This window comes from Teleopsis dalmanni, chromosome 1 (assembly GCF_002237135.1).
Source record: "Teleopsis dalmanni isolate 2A chromosome 1, ASM223713v2, whole genome shotgun sequence".
NCBI classification, from domain to species: Eukaryota; Metazoa; Arthropoda; class Insecta; order Diptera; family Diopsidae; genus Teleopsis; species Teleopsis dalmanni.
Window position 1 is genome coordinate 115750909 of NC_051846.1, and position 12190 is coordinate 115763098.

Below are 12190 nucleotides of genomic sequence, written 5' to 3' on the forward strand. Positions count from 1 at the left end.
ATAAAAAATATTACATCTTTGCAACCCGAACATAACTTACTTTTTCGAACAAAGTGTGTTATGCCGAAGTTTTTGGAAAAAAATATGTCACATTTTTTGTATATAATGAATTTCTTGAATTTATGATGCAAACAAATTATTATAAATAATAAAAAAAATTCAAATTCAATGTCCGATTGTAAAATTTAATTTATTTAATTAAATTTAAAGGAGAAGTACGTGAGTAATAATAGAATTTTTAATGTAAAGGAGAAGAACGTGAGTAATAATAGAATTTTTAATGTAAAGGAGAAATAACATCTAAATTCTAATCTTACAGTTGAAATCACAAAACAATGACACAACATTCATCAACAACTGCTTTAGCTGAGGAGCTTGCAAAAGCCGTTGACTTGATAATGCATCCACAAACAACTCAACAAGCTCGTATGGAAGCTTACATTGCTTGCGAACGGTTTAAAGAGGAATCTCCTCTATGTGCTGAAGTAGGGCTATACTTAGCTAGTGCACCTCACTTTGGACAAAATGTCAAACATTTTGGACTCCAGCTAATGGAGTATACTATTAAGCTGAAGTGGAATTGCATCGCACACGAAGAAAAAATATTTATTAAAGAAAATGCCATGAAGTTGCTATTATTGGGAGTAGGTCCTGCAGAGGACGCCAGTTTAGCTCATTTGAAAGATGCATTATCGCGTATAATTGTTGAAATGATAAAGAGGGAATGGCCACAGCAATGGACAAGTCTATTATCCGAACTTTCCGAAGCATGTACAAAAGGAGAATGTCAAACAGAGTTAGTACTTTTAGTATTTTTAAGATTAGTGGAAGATGTTGCGATACTTCAGACGATAGAGTCAAATCAACGTCGAAAAGATATGTACCAAGCTCTTACGAATAACATGAATGATATATTTGAATTTTTTTTACGGCTTGTGGAACTCCATGTGACTGCATTTCGCGAAGCTACAACACATACAAATTATCAAAGAGCTAAAGCTCATAGTCGCGTTGTGGATATGGTATTATTAACTGTAACTGGATTTGTTGAGTGGGTTTCAATAAGTCATATTACGTGTAGCAATGGTAAATTGCTTCAAATACTATGTATACTACTAAACGATAAGGCCTTTCAATGTAACTCCGCTGAGTGTTTGTCGCAAATTACAAATCGGAAAGGACAGTTAAAAGAAAGGAAACCATTATTAATGTTGTTTGGAGAGGAATTAATGCGTTATATATTCAGTGCTAGCCAAGTATTACCAGATTTAACAGTTCCTACGTCTTTTGAACAAAATCACATATTTTTAAAAAAAATAATTACTGTTTTAAATGGAATGGCTCAGCAATTGTATGTACTTTGGGGAAAGGAAGAAGGTACAATGCATAGACCTCCTCATTTTGAAATCTTTTTAGAATGCATTTTATCTTTGACACGACATCCCTCTTTGACTATAACTCATGGTGCTTGTCTTATATGGAATATTCTGATTAAGCACGATGCCATTGCAAAAGATAATGTTATAAATATATACGTGCAAAAACTCATTGAAGTTATTGCACCTAAAATTATTAAAACATCGTATCCAAATAGTCGTACCATACCACTGAATATAAGCACGGCAGCATATATTTGTTTAGAATTTGACAGTGAAGAAGAATTTGCTATTTTTTATCATCGATGTCGTGCTGATATCCTGGAACTATTTAGACAAACAACATTGATACAACCGCTTATCACATTTGCATGCTGTGAACAATGGTTGAATGTTCGCTTATCAAAAGCTCATACCGAAACAGGAAATGAATCTTGTAGTGTTCAAGACCCAATTTATTTAGAATGGGAAGCTCTTGTTTCTGTAATTGATAGTGTAGTCAGCCGTATATTAATGGTATCAGAACGTCCATCAGTGCAATCAGGCTTACAACTTCTTGAGCAATGTTTAAAAATAGAAACAAACAATCCATTGATACTCTCTGTATTGTTGTCGTGTATATCAGCGCTTTTTGTTTTTCTTAGTATGTCTGCTTGTCAAATAAGTTCTAACAACGTAGTTGCTATGAGTGGAGTTTCACTTTTGCCGAGAGTGCTGGATAAAATTTTTACGGCATTGGTGTATAATGACAAGCATATCTATGCGAAAGAAAATTCGAATCGTCTACAAGCATGTAAAAATTTACGTCGGCATGCGGCATCGTTAATGGTAAAGTTAGGCCATAAATATCCATTGTTGTTGTTACCAGTTTTCGATCAAATAAATTTACACGTGAAGACTATAGTACAACAACCTCAACATCAAATAAGCAAAATGGAAAGAATTACTTTGCAGGAAGCACTTATACTTATTTCCAATCATTTCTGTGATTACGAACGTCAGTCTGCATTTATAGGTGATATATTGAAGGACGTTTTGCATCGCTGGACAACATTTTCAAATGTATTTAAATCGGCATTTGATTTTATGAACTATGTGGGTTTAAACAAAGCTCCAGTATATCCTTTTGAAAGTGACCCAAATTGTGCCAATCGAGGAAACATTATAGAAGCATTGTATATCGTGCTTGGTGTAATTAAGCGATGTTCATGGCCTGATGATCCTGATCGTGCTTCACGTGGTGGTTTTGTTGTTGGATTCACTGAACTTGGAAATCCTATATATCGCAATCCAGCTTCACCTTATATTATTCCCTTATTGCCTCACATTCTACCATTACTTCGCATATTGAATGAGCTCTTTAGGCGTGAAGCACTGGAAACACTTTCTGATGGATACAAAAATATACATACAATGTTGGAACATGAAAAGAAAAACTTGATGGGTGTATGCAGCGTGCCTACTGATCCACTGGACCCTGCAATTAAAAAACAACACACCCCATTTGATAAAATGCAGCACTTTATGACATTAATTTATGAAGGATGCTATCATATGCTGGGATCGACTGGTCCATCTTTGGGACGAGACTTGTATCAACTACAATGTATTGCAGAAGCCTTAATAAGTAGTGTTTTTGCCTGTTTAGAGGAAGTTCCTGATCATCGCTTACGTCCTATAATTCGTGTATTTTTTAAACCATTTGTTTACTCGTGTCCGCCTGCTTTTTACGATACAGTTCTTTTGCCTTTATTTGTCCATATTACACCTCTAATGTGTGACCGACTAATGACACGATGGTGCTACATAACATCTCTATATGAATCCGGGCAGCTCAGTGAAGAACTAAACGATTCACAAGAGGTATTAGAAGATATGTTAAATCGAACCCTTACAAGAGAATACTTAGATATTTTAAAAATAGCACTAGTTGGTGGTCAGATAAGCGCAGATAATGTCGCTTGTGCCACAATTGATGTAATGGATCACGACGAGCATTCAATGGATGGCGTTACTCATTCCCGTGCTACACAGTCAGCACTATTATCGGATATTATAAGTGACTTAGGAGCGAAATTACTAAAAAATACTATTACTAGTAACTATATTTTAAGAACTTTACTAAGTGCACTATCTTGGAATGACGGTATTTGTAGCAAAAAGGCTGTTAATATATTAGCTCCAGTCATGCGGTTTTTAGCTGCTGAACAACTCATCGATGTTAACAAAGCTGCAAGTGCCTTTACTGCAGTTTTACAAGGGCTCCAAATACATGGACAACATGAAACTAACCAAGCAGGACTTATAACACTTGGGGTACAATTTTATGAACTATTGCGACCGAGATTTTGTGTGCTTACAGAAATATTACAGTATGTACCAAGCGTTAATATAGCTGATATTCGAAAATTTGAAGAAAAAATGTCTGTAGCCTCAGTTAAAGGAAATAAGGTTGATAAAACGAAGAAGGATCTTTTTAAAAAGATTACTACACATCTTGTTGGGCGAAGTATTAATCAATTATTTCGACACGAAATACAAATATCAAATTTACCACCAATGCAGTCACAGAATATAAAACATTCTATCGACCTTATCGAAACACACCAAAATTTAGGCTTACCAAATCTTTTTCATACAAGCAAATGACCCAAATAAATAAATAATTATCAGCACATAAAGTTAGTGCATTTACAAAATTCCATTACTATATTTATAATTATTTATAACTACTTTCAGATGAAAAGACTTGTATGTAATTCTAAATTGAACAGTACAAATACGTTTGAATGTGGCTCTCCAAAATACGAATTACAATAACTTTATAATAGAATATTTTTTAAATAAAAATTATTTATTTTTAATATTATTTAAATCTAAAGAAACGTTATATAAAAATATTCTTTTATTTATTTTAAATTTAAAAACATACAATTTTTGCATGCTTTGTTTATTTTTGTATAAAAATTGTATTTATTTTATATTAAATAAGTAAGATGTGAAATAAATGAAAATTAATTATGGACTCTAAATATTTTTCAGAATGGTTTTTTCGTATAAATAAATAATATAATTCATGTTTCAACGAAATAATATAACGAAAATAAGTTTATTTTAGTCTTTATCATATTGAATGTAGAGTTTTGTTTAAGTAGTGATATTAAAATTTTCATTGTTTAAAATTTTACAATTATTACAGCAATATACATGCAAGTATTTTCTTTAAAATAGTTCGTTATACAACTTGCCCTCGAACAATATGTGGTATTTTGTTGTGTTTCTTGCTAATCAACGAATTAAACGGTTGTGATTATTAAAATTTCTGAACCAAATTTTTTTGTCAATACTAGTATTCGACCAGTGCTTCAAAACAACCACTATACAAAAAAATTGAGTGCTTTTTTTGATGCTTAACTAGAATGTTAACCGGATTGGCTTTGATTTTTCGAAAAATTTTTTTATAAATTTTCATAATATATATCTAAGTAAATACACATATGACAAACGCAAATCGTAATAAAACCAAGATATATTTGTAGACACCTTGAATTTATTAAAGTAAAAAGTGATATTTTATGGTTTACAAAAATTAAGTTAATAAGTTTGATATAATAAAAAAAACTTAAGTTGGCGTACTGCTGAAGTTGTTCCCATACCTAAATCTAAAACATCTAGGTCTGAAACTAGTAACTATCGCCCGATTTCACTTCTGCCATGTATGAGTAAAATTCTAGAAAAAATCATTGCTAATAGAATTTTGTGGTATTTAACTAAAACCAACCTAATTAGTCCTAATCATGTCGCTTTTAGGAAGAATCAAAGCACAACTGATGTCCTTTTACATCTCCAGCATTATGCGTCTTTTGCTCTTTCTAGAAAAAATCATGTAACTATGTTAGCTACTGATTTTGGAAAAGCATTTGATCGCATCGGAGTACACGTTGTGCTTCAGCAGCTTGCTATTTGGAAAGTTGGTCAAAGGATCTTTAATTTTGTTAAAACCTTTTTGACTAATCGCAAATTTTGTGTTAGGACTAATTAAATTCGCTCCGATATCTTTGCTCTGTATAATGGGATTCCACAAGGATCTCCATTATCAGTAATTTTATTTATAATAGCTTTTGATCCATTAAGTAAAATAATATTAAAATCATGCTATTTACGCTGATGATGCAATAATATTCTCCAAAGTTAAGGATATACCTATTCTTCAAATAATCTTCACTGAGATATTAAATGACATAAAAGAATGGAGTAAGTTTTCCGGTGCTAATCTTGCCTTAAATAAATGTAAAATTTTGCACATTTGTAAAAAAAAGAATTGTAACCAACTAAACTTAAGCTACAATGCCGTAAATATCGAAGCTGTTAATTATTTAAAAATATTAGGTATAGAGTTTGACAACAAACTTAACTTTAAGCAACAATGTCTAGAATTAAGAAAATACCTAGCTGCCAAATTTAACATTATTAAATACTTTTCATATAAACATTTTTTTATTCATGTATCAACTTTGATTAATATCACTAAATCACTTATACTCTCTAAATTAGATTACGCTCTACTACTCTTTGGATGGTGTGCAAACAGCAATATTAGACAGTTGAATGCACCCTATCATGCTGCCGTTCGAAGGAGTATTGCTGCGTTCCCCACAACTCCAATCAAAAACTTATTGAGAGAAGCTGGGCTACCTACAATATCAAATCGAGTTAAGTCAACAACTTATAAACTTATTCCTAAACTACTGTACAGCAACAACGTTATTTTACATAAAGACGTTGTAAATGTATTCCATCAAAAGTGAACAAATAGAGTTAAGTCGACAATTGTGCGGTGTATTGAATATGCTAAATTGATCGACCTCGACATTAAACCTCATCGTATGATACAAAATCATGAACCCAATTGGTTTCTTAAGTCAACATCTTTTGTAATCGACCTGCAAACCTATAGAAAAAGTAACACAACCACCAAAATTTATAGACAACTATTTGCAGAATTTTCTGATTGCTATATAAAAAACAATTGGCCTCTATTGTACACAGACGGTTCAAAAACTGAAAATCATGTCACATTCGCTATAATACAACAAAATGGCTCCATAATCACGACTAAATTAGTTACACTCCATTGTTCCATCTTTAATGCAGAGACTCTGGCTATAAAACTTGCTACTGACCACGCAACATGCAACAAAGGCAAATTTCTGTACCGGCAGTAAATCTACAATTGAAGCCAGTGAACGAAAATAAACAGTACAGTATCGTAGTGTACTGTTCATGTCCGAAACACATCAAAAAATTTTTAAAGTTTGTGTCCGCGAACATAAACTTTATTTTTAGAGTTTGTGTACTTTTCACGAAGGTAGTGCTCATTATAACGATCTTTTCACGAAGGTAGTGCTCATTTTAGTTATCTTTTGCCGAAGGTAGTGGCCTTTTTAGTGATCATTTTCCTAAGGTAGTGGTTTTTTAGCGTTTGTCGAACAAAACGATTTGGAAACGTTTTTAATGTGCATTGTTGTTGCTTCGTTTGCATAAGAAGAAGAAAAAATTTTGTTTGCATTTGTATTGCATGTATTTTGTTTGTGTTTTTAAATAAAGATATTGCGTATGCATTTATTGATGCATATTTAATATTAGGGGATGAATTACATAGATTTAATATTTTATTGCGATTGAATGATTCGTATTATATTTATAATGCCAATAAAAGGCAAAAAAACTAAATTGCCAAATCGTTTTGTTCGACAAACGCTAAAAAACCACTACCTTAGGAAAATGATCACTAAAAAGGCCACTACCTTCGGCAAAAGATAACTAAAATGAGCACTACCTTCGTGAAAAGATCGTTATAATGAGCACTACCTTCGTGAAAAGTACACAAACTCTAAAAATGGTTGAATTGTTTTGGACTTTTTTTAATGTACTGTTCGTTTAGTGTTTTTTAACAAAGATGACAAACAGTACACTATGTTTTGCACTTTAGTGTTTGTTTTCGTTCACTGATTGAAGCTGTAAAAAATATCAATAATAACACCGAACTTATTTGTGCTAACAGAAATAACTGCATACGGTTTTTAAACAAAATTAAAATCATGTGGGTTCCTGGGCACGCAGGAATTAAAGGAAACGAACTAGCAGATCAAGCTACCTCTGCCGCCATTCGCTCTCCCTTATTCTTATTCAAGACATCCAAAAGAAAAGAAGTTTTAAATTTTATAAACAAACATATAGAAGACGAATGGGTTATGGAATGGCCAGTGTACAACCATCACTAGAAGTCGATCAATACCAGTGATTTAAAGGCTATATACCCACAATCATGCACTCGTCAACAATGTAAGATTTTTATGCGATTGCGTATGGGACATTCAAAGCTTTTTCATGAACACCTTTTGAGTGGCGATCAGCCATCAAACTGTCCATTTTGTAATAGCACACCATCCATAGATCATATACTTAAAGATTGACCTTTTTTTAATTCTATTCGTAGTAATATCTTTCCTAATATCTCACTTACCAGCGTTTTAAAAACAATTACTGTTAAAAATATACTTTTGATGTATAATTAAATTAAAGCCTGTAATCTAGTAAATAAAATTCAATTTATAAAATCCGAGCTGAAGGCCCTGGCAGCTCGCGCTCTTTTTTCTGATCTTAGTTATAAGATTTTATATTTTGTAATTAATTATAATAAATAAAAAATTTAAGACTTTAATATATACACTCAGCGGAAAAACTCTGCGTACAGAAAATAAATTTTGTTTTTACGTATAAAAAATAAGTAATTAAATAGACTTTTTTAATTCAATTTTAAGTTTTATTACTACTTTAATGCCTTATATTCATTTTAAGCTAAAACTTATTCCTATCAGTTTAGTATAAAAATTTAATATTTAAAAATACAACCAAATATCTCTATAGCGAACCTCCCTATAACGAAATTTTGTTAAAGACATTGCTTTTTTATATATTTGATCCTCTTTATAGTGAACCTCTCTATAGCGAACTCATTTCTATAACTAAGTTTTTTCAGGTACGTAAAGAAATTTTTGCATAGAAAAGAACCTCTGTATACTAAATTTATTCAAATGCAAGTTAGACAGTCAACTAACACATTTTAACTTACAAGAAGCTTCTTTGCAAGCTGTATCATAGGAATAGGAATAGGAAATAACAGGGTACTAGCTCCCATTTGAGCAGAGCACTGCGACCATGATTGATCTTTTGTGCTACAACAGACCCTAACTGAACAAAAGACATTCCGCCTTTCGAACGAAGATCAAAATGTCGGTTGTTGAGGACTTCCTAATATCGGAAGGTGAAAGCAATTCCCGACCCAGTGATTTCCTTCTGGCCCAGATCAAAGCTGGGCAGTCACATAAAATGTGGCTGGTTGTCTCCTCTGCCTCTAAGCAGAGTCTACAATCTATCTCTTCAGATAGGCCCATTTTGTTGAGATGGTAACGTAGCCCATGGTGACCCGTTAGATATCCCACTAACAACCTCAACTCTGTTCTGCTGAAGGAGGATATCTTATTGTAACTATAAGGGAGAACCAGCTGTTTAGCCTGACGGTTACCTCGACTGTCGCGCCAGTAGCGACTTCTCTCGGTTGAGATCCAATCATTGATTAGAAACCTAGTTGTAGACCAACTTAATCCACAGAAAGGTTCTGGGCCACAAATTAGAGTGGCGGATCCTGCCCGTGCAAGACTATCGGCAGAATCATTTCCATGAATTCCTGTGTGACCAGGCACCCAGCACAGTGTCACTTTATTATTGCTTGCCAGCTGCTGTAGTGTGTCATAACAGTCTGCTAGAAGCTTTGAGAAAAACTTCCAGGAACATAACGCTTTGATTGCTGCTTGACTATCTGAATAAATACAGATTCGGGCGCCTTTCAACCCTTTGTTAATGTTGATACGAGCGCAGACCTCGATGGCGTGAACCTCTGCTTGGAAGACAGTGGGCCATATACCCAGCGCGAGCGAGATTCTGGTGTTAGGACCAAATATTCCAGCACCAACTCCTTCTTTGGTTTTTGAGCCATCAGTATACCACGAAATCACTTTTGGTTCAAATCCAGGAGTGCCATTTACCCAGTCCAATCGATCGGGTATGAGGACTTCGAACTTCCTACCGAAGCGAAGTTCCATGTTCATGCGATCTGTCCTATCGCAGATCTCTATGCCAGGAACTAGTCTGTAGATAGAGTTTTGACTGACGAGACTTCCGTGCATGTCGATGACAGGGTGTAGCCTAGCTGCACTCATAGCTGCTGTCTTTTTAATAAAGAGATGCAGAGGGGTGAGACCCACTATGGACTCCAGTGCTGATGTGGGACATGTTCTAATAGATCCCGTCATAGCGATACATACGAGTCTTTGCAGTTTATTGCATTTGACTATTGCAGCATTTTGTTGCGCCTTATTCCACCAAACAAAAGCTGCGTAAGATACAATGGGTCTGACCATTGTGCGGTATAACCATGATATAATTCTAGGACTTATGCCCCAGGTTCTACCATATGCGGTCCTACATGTCCACATGACCCGGGTGGCTTTGCCAATTATATTATTCAGGTGAGTGTTCCAGTTAAGACGCTTATCTAGGGTGACCCCTAAATATTTGACTTCATCGGAGTATTCAATAGCCGTATCCTTAATAGATAGGGACCCAATATTTACTTTGTACCTTCTGGAAAAAGGCACAATTACCGCTTTTTTGGGTTAATACTTAGGCCTTCTTTGATACACCAGTTCGAGACTTTGTGTAATGCCGCCTGCATTACGTCTGTAACTGTGGTGTCAAATTTACCTGTTACAATGATTGCCAGGTCATCTGCATAACCTATGGCATGATACCCAGATTGCTCCAGTTTAACTAGTAAGTCATCGACTACCAGCGTCCATAACAATGGTGAGAGAACCCCACCCTGGGGGCAGCCCCGTACAGCATTAATGCTTACGATAGTGCTGCCTAACTTGGAGGATATGTTCCTATCACGCAACATTCTATCTATCCACGTTATTGTACATGAGTCTATATCTTTACGGGCCAGTGCTCCAGATATGGATTCGTAAGATGTGTTATCGAAAGCTCCCTCTACATCCAGAAATGCACATAAGGCGATCTCTTTAGATTGAAACGTGCTTTCAATTTTGCTGACTTAATGATACAGCGCGACCTCTGTAGATTTGCGTTTTGAGTAGGCATATTGGGTGGAGTGGAGTGGGACAGTTTGTTCCAATTTATTCCGTATGTACAGATCAATCAGCCTTTCGACGGTTTTCAATAAGAAAGACGTAAGACTAATGGGTCTGTAGGACTTTGGTTGGTCCATAGGTTTGTTCCCAAGTTTGGGAATAAAGATCACGTTCACTCCTCTCCAGGAATGAGGGATATAACCCATAGTAAAACAAGCCCTAAAGAGTTTTATTAATGGGTCTATGATGATGTCTATACAATTCTGCAATAGAGCAGGGTAGATACCATCGCCTCCAGGCGCCTTAAATGGTTGAAATGAGTTGATCGCCCATTTCACCTTGTCCCTGTCAAAGATAACACCAGATAGTGCGTATTCCTGACATGTAGGAGCAGTAACTTCCCTATATGAATGTGATGGTGGTCCGGTTACGGAGCCAGGGAAGTGTGTTTGCAAGAGAAACTCGAGGGTATCTTCACGACCAGTAGTGAAGGATCCGTCCGGTTTTTTTAAAAGGCCTACTTCATTTGTTTTGACCTTATTTAAAGCCTTGTGTAGTCTAGCAGCCTCAGGCAACCTATCAATACTATCACAATGGCTAGTCGGTGAGTGCTGTTCTATAATGTTCCCAACTACCAGAGCGTTTTGCTCTATTGAATAAGCTTCTTACTAGTTTACGCTTATTAGCTAGTTGCGAGTTCCACCAAGGAACCTTACCTCTAATTGAAGCATTACCTGCAACCGTGCTGTTGTGAAAGGAGGTCAGTAAAACCTCACCTAAATGGTTTGCAGCCAACTCTATCTCTTCACGAGTTCTTAGTGGCCTAGCTAGAGAAAAATTTTCGGAACCCACCAAGTCCCTGTACCTAAGCCAATTGGTTTTCTTTGGTCGGTACACTTTATCTTGCTGCTCGGATATACCGGGAATTTCAAACCTAATATGTTGATGGTCTGAGAGGGACACTTCGTCCGACACTCGCCAGTTCCATATAGATTCCTCAATACCTCTGGTGCAAAGAGTGAGATCTAATACCTCTTCTCTAATTGCATTAATAAAAGTGGGTTTACTACCTTTGTTAGCTATACTTAATCCTATCGACATAATATAATCTAATAGGTACTCACCCCTTTTGTTATCGTTGCTGCTCCCCCACACTGTGTGGTGAGCATTAGCGTCACAGTCCAAGATTAGCTGTCGCCCAGTGGACTTGCAGAAGTTGATCAGCTGCTGGACTTCCGATGGTGAATGGTTACTTCATCACCTGGGAAGTAGGCAGAGGCCATGACTATATCTGTGGCCCCTCCTAGTGTTGGGACTTCGACTAGAACCGCTGCTAGGTCTCTAGAAATAAAGTTGGTTAACGGAAGATATTTTACATCTCCACCGATTAGGATAGCTGCACGTGGCACTGCTATCGAACGGTCATAAACCGGCTTACCTGATTTAGTGTTGAGACCCCGTATTTGGCCATCAAACACCCACGGCTCTTGGATAAGTCCTAGAGCGATGTTATTGATTTGGGCAATTCTGCACAAGGTGGCCGATGCTCCCTTAGCATGGTGCAGATTTGCCTGGAGCACTTCAAGAGCGCTCATTATA

General features: G+C 35.7%; 1 protein-coding gene across 1 annotated transcript; it reads left to right on the plus strand.

Moving 5' to 3' along the window:
• The first annotated feature begins 219 nt into the window (after positions 1-219).
• On the plus strand, positions 220-4251 carry LOC119666488 (exportin-5-like). Its single transcript, XM_038075766.1, has 3 exons — positions 220-258; positions 320-4057; positions 4116-4251. The coding sequence occupies exon 2, from the start codon at positions 336-338 to the stop codon at positions 4023-4025; it is 3690 nt and encodes a 1229-aa protein (XP_037931694.1). The 5' UTR covers positions 220-258; positions 320-335; the 3' UTR covers positions 4026-4057; positions 4116-4251.
• The last annotated feature ends 7939 nt before the right edge of the window (positions 4252-12190 follow it).

Bases quoted from the DNA above. Each gene is read 5' to 3' on its own strand.
- LOC119666488 (XM_038075766.1), top strand. From the start codon at position 336: ATGACACAACATTCATCAACAACTGCTTTAGCTGAGGAGCTTGCAAAA.